The sequence below is a fragment of the Hoplias malabaricus genome, chromosome 5, assembly GCF_029633855.1.
Source record: "Hoplias malabaricus isolate fHopMal1 chromosome 5, fHopMal1.hap1, whole genome shotgun sequence".
NCBI lineage: Eukaryota > Metazoa > Chordata > Actinopteri > Characiformes > Erythrinidae > Hoplias > Hoplias malabaricus.
Window position 1 is genome coordinate 11,686,143 of NC_089804.1, and position 18,069 is coordinate 11,704,211.

At 40.3% G+C, this 18,069-nt stretch overlaps 1 protein-coding gene across 3 annotated transcripts in view; it reads right to left on the reverse strand.

The window, feature by feature from the left end:
- scube3 (signal peptide, CUB domain, EGF-like 3) overlaps positions 1-18,069 on the reverse strand; it is an 86,497-nt gene that overhangs the window by 11,149 nt on the left and 57,279 nt on the right. The window contains exons 1-5 of one of the 3 annotated variants that reach the window (XM_066670456.1): positions 17,303-17,608; positions 15,654-15,704; positions 11,120-11,236; positions 9,548-9,670; positions 2,637-2,753 (exon numbers count right to left, since the gene is read on the reverse strand). In XM_066670456.1, coding sequence (XP_066526553.1) covers positions 2,637-2,753; positions 9,548-9,670; positions 11,120-11,236; positions 15,654-15,704; positions 17,303-17,540 — 646 coding nt within the window. In that variant the 5' untranslated portion in view covers positions 17,541-17,608. Of the gene's footprint in view, positions 1-2,636; positions 2,754-9,547; positions 9,671-11,119; positions 11,237-15,653; positions 15,705-17,302; positions 17,609-18,069 lie in introns of those variants that run through there. The other 2 variants (XM_066670457.1, XM_066670455.1) reach the window with 2 other exon arrangements.

Sequence of the window (18,069 nt, forward strand, 5' to 3'; positions counted from 1 at the left end):
AGACGAGATCGATAGAGGGTTACAATAAAAGAGAAGCAAAAAAGAGATACAAGGAGAGATAGAGGGATCAAAAAGTAAAAAAGATAAGACTATAGTGTGATGAAGTGATTCTTCAAGTAGACACAGGCCAAGAAAAAAAAGAGTTTTAAATGTCAAATGATTTGCTTTGAGTTAAACCTGGACAGAGAGAGAGAGAGAGAGAGAGAGAGAGAGAGAGAGAGGGTGGGGGGGCAGGGAATCTGTCTTTTTTAAATGAATAAAAAATTTCTCTTGTTGGCTGGTCTGGTTCTGTGCTCTTTGTGTTTTGTCTGGTTTTTTTTTCCTTCCCTCCAGACGAGCACCTTTGACTTTGCGTTTCCTCTTTCTCTGTCTGTGCTCAGAACTCTCATTAATCTCCAGAGCAAGGGAGCGCACAGGGAGAGAAAGAAAAACGCTGCTTTGATTGACACCTCCATTGACCTTGTGTATCAACAATTGTTCATGCCCCAGAGACTTGACTAAAGAGGGGGTGAGAGAGGAGAAATGAGAAAGGAAAAATAGGAAGAAAGAGATGTATATTCATTTCTTTCACTAAACAAATATTAATAGTTGCCTTTACCATCTTGCATAGACATGCCTCAGAGAGAGAGAGAGAGAGAGAGAGAGAGAGAGAGAGAGAGAGTTTGTGTTTTGTCTGTAAATGAAGCTGACTCAAAAATAAGTGTGAAAGATGATTAACTATTAAAAGCCTAGAGTTAGTTTCTACAGGCTATAGATTTAATATAAACACTGTTAATTACATTCCCATTACCTTGTTTTTGACTTTGTCAATGTCCATTTTCCCAGAAAGCAAGCTGAAACATGGACTCATCTGACCACAGTACACATTCATAGTGATGGACTGTGTTAACTAGGGTGACCAGACGTCCTCTTTTACCCGGACGTCCTCTTTTTTAGACTTAAAAAAATGTCCGGGCAGAATTTCACAAATGTCCGGGATTTTGTTTTTCTAGAACTTACATAGAACTTCGAGAAGCGTTTCATTCACAAACTAGTCCCGCCCTCCTCTACTCCGATTGGTTCGCTTGAGTGAGAAGGGGGAGTGGTGAAGTAGCCTAAAATCTTCTGATTGGACGGTCTGACTGTAGAGCTACCGTTATTGGTCAATAACCTTCTCTGTAAACACTTAATTGGTCAGTCTGCACGTCAGTAGTCCCCCCCCCCCCACCACCCGAGACTTGTCCTCTTTTTCACCATCTCAGATCTGGTCACCCTAGTTAAGTGAAATAACTGTTTCATATTAATCCAGTAAAAATGTGGCTATATTTGTCATAGTAGCACAAAGGTTTATCCTGCAAAGCGGTCTGAGGGTTGAAAGGTCATGTTAAATCAACAGCAATTTCTGGCCTTGCCCCACAGGGGCTGAGATTTGTCAGGATGACCTGAAACAGTTCACAATATTACGTATGGTCAAAGGCAAAGGACTTAAAATTCTTGGCATTCTTCCATTAGCTAATGTTCATTTTGACAACACTCTCGAGAAAATTTGACAAAAATCATGACTGATCTGTGCTCATAAAAACTGAGCCTGTGGTGGACACTGGTTTTATGTTTTATACATTCACCTGACTATAGTGTAATGTTTCAAAACTCGTATATTCTACATTTTTTTTCACACATTATTTATCCCTGTCCCAACCTCTTCACTGTTGTGCTGAAGGCTTCAAATTCGAAATTTGTTTATAATTAACAAATACAATCCTAACTGTACTGTGCTGCATCCAAACATCTTTCTGGTTGTTGTCAAAAACGTACATTGCTATGAGAATGTGAGGAGCTGGCCCTACGCCTGTTCTACTTAAACCTGGGTACTAAAACACAGCGTGTACTACAACTCCTGTCTATAAAAAAAATAAAATCATGCATTGTTTCAAGTTGAAACAAACTAAGTCAGGCATAGAACAGAATTCATTATGCACCAAGTCATCATATACTTATGTCATTATGTCATTTAAGTAGTAAGTCAAAACAACAACAGAAACTGAAGATTTCTAAGAGCTCAAGACTATCATTTGGGGCCTCTGACTCATTCACATGCTATCAGAGACCATCAGCATCAGACTACTCTTTAATCCAACCATACACACCAACTCCTGCCTCAACGCCTTCCCTTGGCGCACAGAAACCCACTCCTGGATCAGTCAGAACACCTAGGCAAAGCGCTCATACTTCTCAACAACATTAACACACACTCTGTCTTACTGCACCCCAAACAGACACGTTATTAGAACCCCTGTCTTGTTTCTACATCCACTAGCCAAGATGTCAGAAGCACCTACCATGTCATTGCACTTTGTATGAACCGTCAAATCTCTGTCTGTGGTCAAAACACCAGTTAATCCCAGATATTCATTTGTTTCAGGAGATTTATTTGTCATATTTCTGAAAAAATAAAATGTACACTTTATCAGCCACAACTTATCCCTCCATCAAACAAAAGGGTGCAGCAGGGCTCTCCTGGGCTGGGGCGAAAAGGAATGGGGCAGATTGTTCCCAGTGTCAGGCTTTGTTAAGTGATGTGTTTGAGTGTGCCTTCATGCCTTTGTGTGTGTGTGTGTGTGTGTGTGTGTGTGTGTGTACATGTGTGTTTTTCTTACCTCCACAATGAGCAACTCCGTACAGAACGTAGCCTTTGTGACAATGACACTCAAAACTGCCTGGAGAATTTATACACATGTGGTCACATGTTCGATCAAATGAGCACTCATCAATATCTGTAAAGAGAGAGAGAGAGAGAGAGAGAGAGAGAGAGAGAGAGAGAGAGAGAGAGAGAGAGAGTGAGAGAGAGAGAGAGAGCGAGAGAGAAAGAGAGAGAGAGAGAGAGAGAGAGAAAGAGAGAGAGGGAGAGAGAGAGAGAGAGAGAGAAAGAGAGAGAAAAAAAGAGAGAGAGAGAGAGAAAGAGAGAGAGAGAGAGAGTGAGAGAGAGAAAGAGAGAGCGAGAGAGAAAGAGAGAGAGAGAGAGAGAGAAAGAGAGAAAAAAAAGAGAGAGAGAGAAAGAAAGAGAGAGAGAGAGAGAGAAAAGAGAGAGAGAGAGATAGAGAAAGAGAAAGAGAGAAAGAGAGAGAGAAAAGAGAGAGAGAGAGAGAGAGAGAGAGAGAGAGAAAGAGAGAGAGAGAGAAAGAGAGACTTGCTACTTGCACAATTTGATGAATAGTTTTTTTTTGTCTTAAGGAGCAAACTAGCAAACAAACAGCCAACTATTGTATTTAATTATGTATTGATTTTCCATAAATAAATTGAAAACATTAAAATAAATTCAGTTTTCTCAGGGTATCTGTAAATGAGTCCTAGAACGTACAGCACTGACCATGTTCACATGACTTCACTTTCCTGCCCAGTGTCAATCATTCCATTACAGAGTTTGTGTATAATCAGTGTTTAACAGCAGATCATTAACACAGCTCAGCACAGCTTTACACTGCAGCTGAAGTGTTAAACGTCTCCCCCGTCCTTATTTCCTCGGGCCATGTGGAAGTGATTTCCCCAGCACGGCCGTCAACCCCCCGCTTAAAGAAAGAATGTGCAGTAACCCAATCCCGCATCACAGTCTGAATCTACACAGATAAAGAAACACTCCCGTGTGCTTCAACTCCATCTTTAGTGGCCGCACCTTTAGAGTTCACTCTGTTACCGTGTATAATAATGTGGTATGTTTGGAAGTGCCTCAAACACCTTTTAACACACGGGACACTTTTAATCGAAGCCTATGAACGGTTGCTTGGTTCCATCAGCGAACATTTCCTGGAAACATTAATTAAATTAAATGATAATAAATTAATCAGCAATTCTGTATAAATGATTCTTACAGGACTGGGACCAGTTTTCCGGAGGGATGGACTTTTTTAAAATTGTTACCAGCGTAATGACGTGGGTGGAGTTTTCTCAATTGCCGTGAACAGCAGAAAACCTTAGGAAAATAGCAAGCAAACAAACTGCTTTTTCACTCCAGAAACTGCAGAGAAGAATGAAAGTTAAGATCATCTCATTTGGAAATGACAAGGTCCAGATTTACACAGGTTTAATGAATCAAAACCCAGTTAAAGAGTTTTGGGTAATCTATTCTATAGGTAGTTTAGCATTCTGACTAGAAAAAACTGACTAGTACTACTACCTAGCGCCCTTTAACTGGTCAGTAACGGGACCAACAAAAGTACCATGTTCAACAGCCAAGATAATTGTAGAAGATGTTGGTTTGGGAGAAATATGGAACACACGCTTCATTACTCTGGCCATTGAATATTGCGCCTTATCCAGTTCGGCTCAGTCAGTGGTGTTTTATGAGCTGATGGCAGATTCATTAAGAGGGCCTGGTCATTGTTTCCCTCACGGTGACAGGCAAACTTTCAGAACACTGCAGCACACCATTGACATGTTCCCAGACTAAATGAGCTCCAGCTGTTTACATTTAATCATCTGTTCATTCCTTTGGACTATGGCAGAGGTGATCGATTAGAATGCTTCGATATAACACTGATATACAGAAGAGTGCAATGGTACAACAACCAACATAAGTCATGACATCAAACAATATATCATATGATTATAATACTGTGATACTGTTGTATTATAGTGATACTGGTCTGTGAAGGCAACTAATGACAGCATGACATTTTAATGCCAGGGTTATGTCAATATTTTGTACGTTATGGAGGATGCTAGAGTGGAATTTCAGTTCTAGTTCATTATTCTGGTAACCATTAGGTTTCCGCACATTGTGATTTGCCCTGCAGTCTGTTGGAAACTAACTGGTAAATCTCTGATGACATGATTATAGACAGGCCAACATTTTTATAACCAGATTTTTTGCTTTTGTTGGACTTTGAATGACTTGATTAAGACAAACAGAAACTCATCTGGAATATCAGAGATGGTCAGAAATGGTCAGTTCATAGCATATTAAGTACAATGATCAGATTGCACAATGCCTAACAAACAGAATATTCTGCATTCCTAGTTTGGATTTGATCTGGACTGCATAGCAATCTCTGTAATCCAGTGAGAAAGTGTAGCATCTATAGAAGGGCCTCTTGTTTTCGGAAAAGCCCAGCATGCGGGATGGATGACAGTAGGTATGTGTACGTGCTAAAGAGCACAAGAACCATACTAGGGATAGATACAGAGAACAGGACTGGCACTAGAGCACATCTACTCATCTCCTGTTCACATTAAGTGGGTCCTAGTTATCACAGCTGTGATTGACAAGAGAAGGAGGTAGGTATGCTACAAGAAATAAACAGATACACAGAGCAAAAAGAAAAGTCCCACAATTCCTCAACACCTTGGATGCTCTTTAGGCTCCACCACCTTCCTAATCCCAGACTTAACAGTTTCCCTTCCACTGCCATTTTGAAACAATAGCACTTTGAGGAAAACTAACAAGAAGTCTGTTTACAGAGCAGAGATAGGGGCTTTATCAGTTTCTTTTTAAGGATACGGGGGCATGATCAGATAAGAAAGCGAGTCTGAATGGACTGCTGAGGACAGCAGGGCTGAGGTTTAGCGATGGCTAAGGAATGTGTCCAGCTATTCAGAGAGGTGGCGAAGGACAAGCCCTATCCTGATTGATGGAGCTGGGGGCTGCTGATGGCCACGGAAATCTAAGGGCCGCTCTCGCTCTAGATAAAGCAAATATTCTGTTTACATGTTCCACCCGGAGCATTTAGACAGAGGGCAGGCCCTGTCTCTGTTTGACTGCTGATGCATCCACCTCCTTAGTAAAAGGTCTCAGCAAAAGGTCAAGTGTGTGACACTGAGTTCACACAGCTCCTCTGATAGAAAGGTGAGGTCAATCTGAAACAGTCTTCAAGTATATGAAATACCATAAAGCAAGCATTTTGAATGGCACAGCATCTAATACCTCTGATACAAACTTTGCCTTAGAGGAATGTTCTCTCCAGGAAGAGTGCTATTAGTAAAACTGTTCTAGTCAGGGGTTAAGCTTGTTCTTACACCATGTCCCAAACTTTGCCTTATCCAATATATAGTGCACTACTTTGGGGTGCAGCACTTTTGTAGTGGACAATTTTCACTGCACTCAAACAGTCCCACAATGCATTGCAAAGGTAGTGTAGAAACATGTACACTAGCTGACATTAGTGGATAGCAGACACCCATAATGCACTGCTTTTTTTGGTAAAAACCCACAAGATGGTGTCCAAAATTTTTCACTGCTCTCCTGAATTCATTCATTCATTCATTCATTCATTCATTCATTCATTCATTCATTGTCTGTAACTGTTTATCCAATTCAGGGTCGCAGTGGGTCCAGAGCCTACCCGGAATCATTGGGCACAAGGCAGGAATACACGCTGGAGGGTGGCGCCAGTCCTTCACAGGGCAACACACACTCAAACATTCACTCGCACACTCACACCTACGGACACTTTTGAGTCATCAATCCACCTACCAACGTGTGTTTTTTGGACTGTGGGAGGAAACAGGAGCACCCGGAGGAAACCCATGCAGACACAGGGAAACTGTGCTGAAGCTGGAGGTGTGACTGTGACACTACCTGCTGCACCACCATGCCACCTCGCCTGAATTCAGTTCAGAGCCATTTTGGACACAGGGTTAGATTAAAATTGCAATGTGAGTGGTGAATTACTTAAGTAATTTACCACTTAAGTAAATTCTTAAGTAAGAAATTCTTAAGTAGTTTAGGCATAAGAGTGAAGACAGAGTGAAGACGCACTTTTGTGGCACTCTGAAAATGAGGCACAGTTAATAGATATGCACCAATAATTATGCTCCTGTATCAAAGATAATTTAGTGGGATTCAGCAGATCAGGGCTAAAAGCATCCATGTCGCAACCCTTTATCTATTACAAGATGCCTGGTTCACACAGGATAATAGCTCAAGACTTTGGATCACAGAGAATACAAACAAATGCTTTATTGACTGCCTCCATATTTACTATGATGGAACTAAAATCACTGAGAAACCTATAATAAATAGATTAGTCATATCTACTGTGTACTGATCTACCTATACCAACCCACTCCATTACAACTGATATTACCCAAGGCCTCTTACAATTGGTTGAGTTCAATCTGGTATGTGAGAAGAGGGGCTTCTCAAAGAGTGAAGTGCTATGGATTTGTCAGGACTGATGCTGGGAAAGTAATCTGTCTGATCTCTCACCTCAGGGTGCACTTACGCAGCATTGTACAGTAAACAGGCTGAAGATAAGCGTTTCCCCTACCAGTCCACACCTACTGTTTCCCCATGATAACAATAGCAGGCCTCAAGTAAACAGGGTAACTCCCAAAAGCCCCCTACACATATGACCCCTTCCCCCAACACACACAGCTCTGGATAGAGTAGATGACACCCAATTAGCCCGAACCCTGACTCCCTGTAGCTATTTCCAACTGAATTATAAGGTAGAAATCTGGTCTCATTTCAGTTGTCTCCTATGGCTGTGCGTTCCCATGCTCTCACCCTGGGTCTGGTAGGGAAAAGGGAAAGAAAACAACTGTAGGTCATGGGGCAATGTCTGGGTGGAGCACAGACGCATGCTGGGTAACCCTCAGCATGATTTTGGCAAAGCTTGCAGTTAAAGATGGACCATATGGCAAAAATAAAACATGATACACAATGTATACCATGAGCTAGACTTTTCTGATTCATGCAGTCATTCAGTGTTCCAGAGGGGTACTAATGATACTGCTGACTTCACCATCTAACAAAAACACACTTTACTTACCTCCTCAAGTAATTAAGCTCCCATAAAACCATTACGTGAACCACATAAGTAAATAATATGGCTGTTATTATGAAAAAAACGGTTGGGATTTCACAGTCACCATTCTGGAGATCCTTAAAACACCCCAGTCACAAATAAGCATGAATGAAGTCAACCAGAATTCTAACTGAGCCTGCAAACCTCTAGCATAAACAAAGGCCTTCAGTCTACCACAATGTCATTCAGTTGTGTCCAAGTGTCTCCAAGTATACATAGGAAGAAAGGAAAGAAAAACTCTGCTTGCGGCTCCTGTGTGATCTGTCCTTTTTCTCTACAGTTTGACAGGCATATTGCACACAGCAGTAAGATGACCCGGTTAGGAGCATGTGGTTGCTGAGATTGGCAGGACGGCTTTAGCTCGGCTGCGCTGCGGAGGAAGGCGTCTATATTAACGCCCCAGCATGCCAGCCCAAACAAACAGAAATTGAATCAAAACTACAGGATCAACAAAATCTGTCCAGAGTGAAATAAACCAGTAATCTTTTGAGATGAGGAGGGAGAGGAAAAACATGCCAGAGTCGTTCTCCAATCAGGCTGAGTGTAAACGTATGAGCTGTGGCTGTGAGTCCACCACACTTCGAGCCAAATCTTCAGGGAGGCTAACACGGGTAGAACAAGGGAGAGAATTAAAAGCTGAAAGAGAACAGACACCACTCGATCAAAACACTAAGACTGGAAATATCCCAGAAGCTTAATTATCTCAATATGCTATACACATTATAGTATGAAAGCTTATTTAACATCTTTTTTTTCTGCATTCAAACTGTCCACATTTACCAATCACTGCTATATGCTGTGTATAAATGTTAATCTTTTGCACATTATAAGGCAAGCTCTTGATCTAAATCCCAAATGAGTTCAGCAGAGCTTCATCACTTCAATCTCCTCTACATTACAGCTCAAATGTTTACAGTGGAGTTTCACCATGATTCGTCTCTCCAAATTACATTCAAATACATTAGGGCTTTATCACACTGCTCCATCCCAAAGAGGTTTAATGGAAATACATAACTCCAACTCATCCTAAAGGTGCTTGACTATGATCCATAATTCCAGAGCATACATTACCACCACAATCCATCTGCTAAAATAAAATCACAGTCAAATCTGATCACTCTGATTTCAGACAACTGTTTCTCTTCCATCATTCTTCCCTCCCTTTTTCTCTCCATTTCAGCTCTTCCTTACATTTATTTCCATACATCAACTCTGCTGTTGCTCTGCGGGCTGCCTGTTTGCTTTGCTCTCTCCTGAAGTCTCCAGATGTGTCCATGTACAGAGGGCTGCTCCCCCGGTGAGGGAGGATTGAGGATTTTCTCGCTCTAATTCCCCACACCTGCAGCTGGGCTCAGTAAAGTGGCCAGGCCATCTTCTATGTTTGCTCAGCGGCTGGGTGCCCGCTCCCCCGCTGAGCAGGTACTCTCCACCCCACAGCAGTAACACACTGCCTCCACTGCTGCTTCATCCGTACAGGCAAGGAAATGCAGCATAAATGACTGCGCCATCAATCGTGGCTTGATTTACTGACATTGGAAGCGAACAGAGTCACTGAATTATGCTTCTATTACCACACTTCGGCTTTATGAATAACAACGCTAACTGTTGTTGTTGGAGTCAATAAAAACTCTTGGAATATAGCTAACCGATGCACTTAAAAGGCCCAGGCTGTGATGTGTCTTAAGAATTGCAAAAACAACACTCCTATCGAGGTGAATGGGTGAAAGGGTTATGAAGACGACCAGTGGTCAGTACTGAGCTCATACCTTGACAGGTTCTCTCGTTGGTCAGCAGCTTGTAGCCCTTCTTGCAGCTGCACTCAAAGCTTCCCACTGTGTTCCTACACACATGATCACAGCCGCCATTGTTCGTGCGACACTCATCGATATCTGCAAATAAGAATGAACAATATCAGAGATCAGCAAGAAGGGGTGAGTGGGGAAGCAGAGAGATAAACAAGCAGAAAGCACAGTGATGGGTGTTGTGACAATGTATAATTGAGAAATCAAACATTCATTCATTCATTCTGTAAACGCTTATCCAGTTCAGGGTCGCGGTGGGTCCAGGGCAAGGCAGGAACACACCCTGGAGGGGGTGTCAGTCCTTCGCGGGGCGACACACTCACACCTACAGACACTTTTGAGTCGCCAATCCACCTACCAACGTGTGTTTTTGGACTGTGGGAGGAAACCGGAGCACCCGGAGGAAACCCACGCGGACACTGGGAGAACACACTGAAGTCACCCAGAGCAGGGCTTGAACCCACAACCCAAGGACCCTGGAGCTGTGTGACTGTGACACTACCTGCTGCACCACTGTGCCACCCAGAAATCAAACTTTATATATATTATATATAATATACATATTATTAGTTAAATGTATAAAGATATTTGAAGTTGTTGCTCTCAGGAAGCTGGTTAATAGCAACTAATTCTTTAATAAGTGAGTAGGACTGATATATTATCCATCTCCTGCAGGCTTTCACTGGCTTTCGGTATACAGGGATGGTTCCCATTAAGCCTGAATCATCTCTGTAAATGAGGCGTCCATCTCTGAGAAGGGCTGGCATCATCTGGATGAAATAAGCACATTTGAAACGGAATAAAAAAGAAAAAAAAAATATTCTCTCTCTGCCTCTGTCTTCTTCTGCCAGTGCTGTCTGGGGCTGTTTTCCTTTTGTTCTCTTTCAAAACCAAACTAATAAAAGAGAATGTTCTTTTAAGGGAGTGCCGTTAGCACAGTATTATGAGCTTTGCCTTCTTTTTTTTTTCTCTCCCACTTCTCTTTATTTTACTTTTTTATTTACTCCTTCTCTCCAGCTTCTTTTTTCCAGTCTTAAACTCCTTCGTGCTCTCTTGTCCTCCCCTTAAGCCTCGTCTTTCGTTTGTGAGAGCCTTCCATCCTGAGAGAGGCACCATGGAGCAATTATGCTTGACAGCCAGATGAAAACCATACCAAACAAACAAACAAACACATGAAGGGAGGGGAAAGTGTGGGAGAGAAAGCATATGTGTATGTGGGTTTGTGTGTGTGTGTGTGTGTGTGTGTGTGTACATATATGTAGTTTCTGACTGGGTTTGCATCAAAGTAAGTGGTGTCTATGTGTACCAGTTGAACCTTCTTGAAGGTAGATTCATGCCATTTCTGATTTAATGCAATTTAGATGCAAGATAATCCACTTCCCAAAAAGGAAAGGAAAGTTTAAAAATAACAATAAGCTTAAACTGGAGTTTCAAAAAAATTATTACAACACGGAAAAAAACATTTCTTCCTCCACTCTCTCTTTATATCAGAACAAATTCAGAGGGGTCTGTATATGTAAATGTGTGTGTTATTACCTTTGCAGGTCTTGCGGTCAGGTTGCAGAGTGAACCCGACTGGACAGCTGCAGCGGACGCCGGTTAATGCATCATGACACGTGCTGTCACAACCGCCATTATTCACAGCACACGTCTCTGAAGAAACACAAACACACACACAAACAGACAAGAATTCAATCACAAGAACCCTGAAGCCTGCAGCTTTAATATCCAGGCCACAATAACAGAAACACCAGGCATTAGCACATAGATGTCCTCAGAGCAACTTTAATTCAACTAGGAATGCAATAATACCTAAGCTGATTTCGCCTCGTGGGCAGTTAAAATTGACTTTAAGATCAGAAACACCGTCTTTCTGAACATCTTACAGCAGTCAGAGTGGGTGTAGTTTGGATAAAGAAAAACTCTTCCCAGATATGTGTCCAAAAACGAATAAAAGTTAATAAAATAATCTCATCAGGGCATAGTCTACAATTTATACTCATAACATACTGGTGAGTAACGTAAAACCACAATACTACCGGCTCTCTACGGTCTCAGTTGGGTTCTTCTATTTGATTTCCAGTCCAAACAGTCATTAAGAAGTGAAGTACTCATATTTCAGATAGTTTGGACACAAAATTATCCACTTGCATAAAAAAAGGTGAAATTCAAAGAGGAAAAAAAAAGATACAGAGAACATAAGACTCCTAAAAGCCGTACAAGACCTCACACCAGAATTGTCTTCCTCAGACTAACTGTAACTAAAAATGGAAATTAAAAAGGTGGGAATACCAGCTCCTCTCTCACTCAGAATCTTCATAAGGAAGCCAAAAGAAAAAAAGACATTTACAAAAGCAGAATTTTCAAATAAAACAAAGAACTTGCTGGTGTTCTCAGAAAAAATGAATTGGCTGCTCACATATACTTCAGAAGAAGAACATGTGACCAATTAACCAAACTTTACAGGTGTGGATATACAATATATACCTTCAGAATTCAGAAATACGAACAACAAGTGTGAACAAATATAATACTAACCAACTTCACTTCATATTTTGTCCATTTTTTATGCGTCAGTTAAATATCTATTATAAATTCATTAATGTTTTCATTCAAATTTTATCCTTCTTCCTGATTATACTTTTTTTACCTCATACACATTTTGACTAAACATTATACCCTTTGCTACACATAAATCGATTGAAGCAGAAGAATAAAATAAATAATATTTCAGATGTATAAAAACAATTCAAAGATCAGAAATGATACTGGTTAAAGAAATGCAGGTAAAGCCCTCTAAGCACTGTAAAAAAGCACTGTAAAACAGACAGGAATTGAGTCTGCTACAACTTTTATGGAATTTTAGCATTCAGTCCAGTCAACTGCTGATTCAGCACAATGCAATGTACCAAGGCCATGAGGAGGAGTAACACATACCCACACACACTGTACAACAGAGACACTGTAAAAAAAATACTTCGGTAAGGCAAAAGCAGAGAGAATGAGGAAAAGAGAAAGACAGAGAGAGAGAGAGAGAGAGAGAGAGAGAGATTTTGGCAGACTGTAGCAGTGTTAAGACAGTATTGCTGGAGGGTGTCATGGCACGCCTCAAAAATGCTTAGCAAGCCAGTAACTACACCAGACTATAATGGTCGATTGGCAGGAGGGCAATGAAATATTCTCAGTATGATGATTACAGCTTTGCATGAAATGATGCCCAGGCAAACACACACTGCTGTGTGTAACTGTACTCCAGGCATAAAATGGCATAACCACATATGAGTGTGAAAATTCAAATGACACATGACATTACCTTAGGTTAAAAGACATTTCAGGAACATACCAGAAAAAAGATACCATTAGTGTTTAACCACATATATACATCTTTGCAAAGTCAAAGACACTTCATTTAATGTGTCTACCCTTTGTCTTTATTACACTGTTATTACTGGCTGTGCTATCTGTTTTTCACACAAATCTTCAGGGATGTTTTTCAGGGAACTTGCACTTCTTTTTTGTTTTGACAGGAAACGAAGGGTAGTTTCTGACTTTTGCACAGTGCTGTAAAATATGAATTATAATTAACTGACTAAAAAAATAAAAGGCTGAGCAGAACTCAGGGGTGAGGCCCTGGTCAAAACATCAGTGGAGTGTGAAATACTACAAGCATCAGGTCACTGACAACTGAATAAGACTAGACAGACAAAACACAGGCTGTTGAGAAAGGAGGGGGTATTTGTGCATGCTCAGGCTCGCTTCTGCAGACGAAGCTATGTTACCTGCAGAAAGCCACAGCAGACACCATGATGTCCCAGCACATTAAAGCAATACCCAGCAGAACTTAAACTGAACAAACACGGTTGTGATAGTTACAGAATCCTAGTCATTAACAAGGCTGTTTAACAAATATCCAGAACTGAATTAATTTATTAAAAAAATATCACATTTTCACATTTACAGACACTAGGGCTTCGTAAACACATTAGACTAGTTACCAGAGAGCAGCAAATGGGGAGGAAACATCCTCAGAATGTTATAAAAAATGTTTTTTCATTAAAATTGTGAAATCAATGTGATTTGGAATACTGGCAGTTAGCAAGTTAATAATATGTTACACAAATCTGATGCGTAAAGTTGGCTGCTAGCCATATGTGGTGTAACTTTGTCTATCCATTGTTTGTAACCCCTCATTCGGGGTCATGGTGGGTCAGTGATTTGACAAAAGGTAGCAAAAAAATAATTATAAATGAGATACTAAGATGAGAACTAGACACCATTTTAAAAGCTTCACAAATACATTATCAAACAAAATAAAAAAGGGATGTAAAGGTTTTTACATTGATGTTTCACTATGTACCTTAATGATTTCTGTACTAAATTCATATAAACAAGCAGAGTCTCTTTGTGTTTGTCTAAACTACCATCATGATTGGAAAAGCTGGAGTGTTTAAAGGAAGCTCTCTGAGTCCAGCTCGTTTGCTCACACTTGCAGAACGTTGGCACCATGGCTTTATGAATCTCTTGGAACAAGTTCGGAACATGCATCCTGAGGTAAAGCTGTTTGGTAAATATGACAATCCCTTGGCACAGGGCTTTCTGGAGCCTCAGCTCGATCCAGCAGCCTGTGTTAAACCTACCCTGATGTTAAAAGGGTGTTGTGCAAACACACTCTGTCTTGTTCAAAGCGGTGAAGCTTCTCTGAATGAGGAAAGAGGCAGGGCTGACAGAAAGACGCTGACAAATGGTGAAGAGACTTTGAGGTAAGAGACAAAGGTTGTCCTTGTGTTAGGTTCAGATTTATCACGGCAAAGGAATGGAAAGACGCCAGCAGTAAAATGAAGGTTTTACTCTTAGCCAACATGCAAGCTCATGGTCAAGACCAAAGAGTGCGTAGGATAAAGTTACAACTGGACCAAATGCTAACCATGGGACAGAGACTAAAACTTTGTTGGTTTGTTCCACCCTTTTATGCATTTCTCTTTTAAGAAAGTAATTCAAAGACTTTTGCCAAAAGCTACCTCACTTTCGCAAGCCAACAAATGTATAGAAAAATATTGAGGGGATACATGGAGGGGATATTTCATGTTAGAAACTTACAATTTTATTTGTATTTCACTTGTAATTTTGCTGCAGTCTGAATGTGAGAGCTTTATCACTGAGGACGGGAGTCAAAATATTATTACAGATATCCTACAAGTAAACTAATTCAATTTAAATAGGGCTTATGCTGCTTTGTGTGTAAATATAACTATAAATGGACTTGGCCAGGTCTTGTATACATCTTAGTCCAATTTCCTTCACAAATATACCACTTAGCTGGGCTGTAGTGTGTAAAACTGCAGAACTGACTGCATTCGATTTAATTAGTAGTCACTTGGTAAGCAAATGACAGACAGCTGTCATTGTGGTGGTACCATCAAGGGTACATATTGTGTACCTTTTGTTAGGGAACATAACTGTACACCATTCTATATTAATTGCAGATTTTTAAGTTTCATAATCCTCATTTAATCTTTAGCATTTTATTATTTTATTATTTACACAGTTCTATAATGAAAGCTTACAAATAATCATGTCTGCTTATGTGCCTTTAGGGATTGCAAATGGATTTTAAAAACACTGCTGTACCTTTAAAGTACATAAGTACAATAATGTACCTGTACAGTACCTTTTTTTTCTGACAGTGTGCATAAAATTCGAAAGTGAGTATGGAACGGAACCAGGTTCTTTAATACAAAATCACATGCGTTGAGATTAGCAGAGTCATTTCATTCTTAAAGTAGCATATACTGAAAGGTGAAAAGGGGGAGTCCCATACAGGATTAGGCCTGTTTCAGTTTGACCAGTTGCTCTCTGTCTGCTGAATTGAGTTGTTGAAAATTCAAGTTTAGAACAGTTTATATCTACTAAATTTAATCTATACCCAGCCCTGGTTGTGAAACTGAACCAAGCCCAATCCTGGTGAAAAGTAAGCACTGCCATGGGGTTAGTTAAGAGTTCCAGCATCACCACGCCCACAGGGGGAAGGAGGGATCCAATAGGAGTGGAGCTAAATAAAACTGATATTTACCATTGGGTAACAGCTGTGGCTGATGTAGCTGCTGCTGGACACTCCTTTCCTCTGCACATACACACACAGACATACACACATTACAAAAACACTGCTTTAGTGCTCTGAGGCTGACCCAAATGCTACAGAATGCCCTGTGATGACACAATTCTGCTGACCAGCAGTAGGTAAAATTGTCTTAGTTGCTGCTAAAGAGTTCCCTGATTATCTAGCTGCCTATCTTATATTGTTCAATATTTATCCATCCATCCAAACATTCATTCATTCATTAACTTTACGAGTAGTAAAGTGACCTCAGGACACACCTTTACAATTGTAACAATTATATTAATAATTAAGATTCCACAACAATGCTAAATAAGTAGAAATGTTAATTACGTTTCTAAGTAAGCTGCTAACTGAGCTTATTAGGCTGATGATAGCAGTATTCAGATGTGAAAATGCACTTCACTGTTTGAAGTACATGAGTGACATGCAGGTGTGAGGCAGACTGGTGTTAGCGTATGCAAGACTGAGGCAGTTAGTCCTTGATGTTTAAAACAAGCAACCAAGCAGGGGTTGGTCTTACACAGGCATTTTACTGTTAATAGAAGAAAGGCCAAATCAGGTGTCGATGTCGAAGTACAGAAAAGCTGTCATGTGACACACCCACTTACCTTACCACTTACCTCTAGCTAGCTAGCTCTTCATTTACTGTCTAGAGTACTTTCTCTACAGCAATTTAGAGCACTTTCATTTTCTCTAGCTACATTTTCAATTTGTGCTGTTAGCTAGGCCTGCTAGATGTATAATATCTGTTTAACATTAGCTTTACCAACACTGAGAGTTTTTACATTTTGTGAATTTGGGAAGACATCTTGATTTTCAAATGTATGTGCAAAACCCCTGGAAACAGGCCAAAAGTTGGGGGCTTTAGAGAATCAACACTGACCAACAGCTCGGTTCGGCTGAAGCATTTTCTAATCATACCTATGAGCATTGTAACAAAACTTAAAACTCAAACTTTAAATATCAGTTTGTTTTGGCTCATCAACTAAATTTCAGGTACGAGAGAAAGTGCATTACATAGATTTTTAGATGAACCATTGCTTTAATCTTCCGAAAGAAGATTAAATCAAAATAATAAGTAAAAAATGGTCAGTCCCACCACCCAGAGAAAATGGGCAAGAAAGGATAAACATATAAAACACCATCCAGAACAATCTGCGCTAAGACTCTGTCTAATCTTCACAGTGAGCTAATAAACTGACATGTACAGAGTGTTTTTTTTCAGACAGGGCCCCATAAGATATCCCTCAGATTACACATTTACGAGCCAAAGGAAACACTGCCTGACTTATTGATTGATTGAGCTACTAATGAACAAATAAAATTACTGACCACGCGGTGGAAATACTGACAAAAAGACACACCCTGGCTGACAGAAATACTGACTGGCCGGTCCAAAATCCCATACAGCTGACCAGCAAAACCGCTGGAGTGCCTGCCATCGCTATAATATTGGAGTTACCGTGTTTCCCCGATAGTAAGACACCCCCGATAGTAAGACGCAGTGTGGGTTTTAGGGGGGTCGGCTAATGTAAGACGTACCCCGAAAGTAAGACATAGTAAACTGTACGTTGGAAAAATATAAGCCATAGTACCGGTACCTTTTGCTGCATTAACTGCGGAATGCGGACGGATCTGGAGCCGAATGAGCGGAGGGATGTGGCGGCCGCGGGAGCAGCAGTAATGTTGTCCGTGGTCCAACACGCAGCCATGGTTGTCATGGAATAAATCTGTTTTATCTTCCAGTATAACATATTCAAACTGTTCGTTCTTACCGTTTTTCATTGTTTTACATGTTATACATGGAAATACCGTCATGATACGGTTGTAACAAGACATTCTTGGCACTTGCTTTTATAAAACTGTTTTATGGTGAATACCATACTGTTCAGGTTGTTAATAAATGTTAATTTTATGGTTAAAACAAAAATCGACATTTTTTACCAATATAAGACATACCCCGAAAATAAGACATAGTGGGACTTTCGGGGGTAAAAAGAATGTAAGACACTGTCTTACTTTCGGGGAAACACGGTAACATTTATAGAACATAGTAAAATGTTTTCCAAAGTTTTAAAAGCTATTCTTGTGAAAGTATGTGCAGGCATGTACCATTCCCTTCCTCGTAATATCTCAGTCCTATCCAACAAAGAAGAGACTCATTACAATAATAATAAAAATTTTTTTAAAAACATGTTTCATGGTTTTCTGGCCAATTAATGTCATTACACTCATTTATGTTTCTTACTTTGTCTTTTCTCTCCTATTTCACTGTATGCTCCTTTTACTTTCATGATTTTTCATTCATGATCAACTAAAAATTTGTTCTATTACTTAGGAATGATTATTTTTGATTGTTACTTGCACT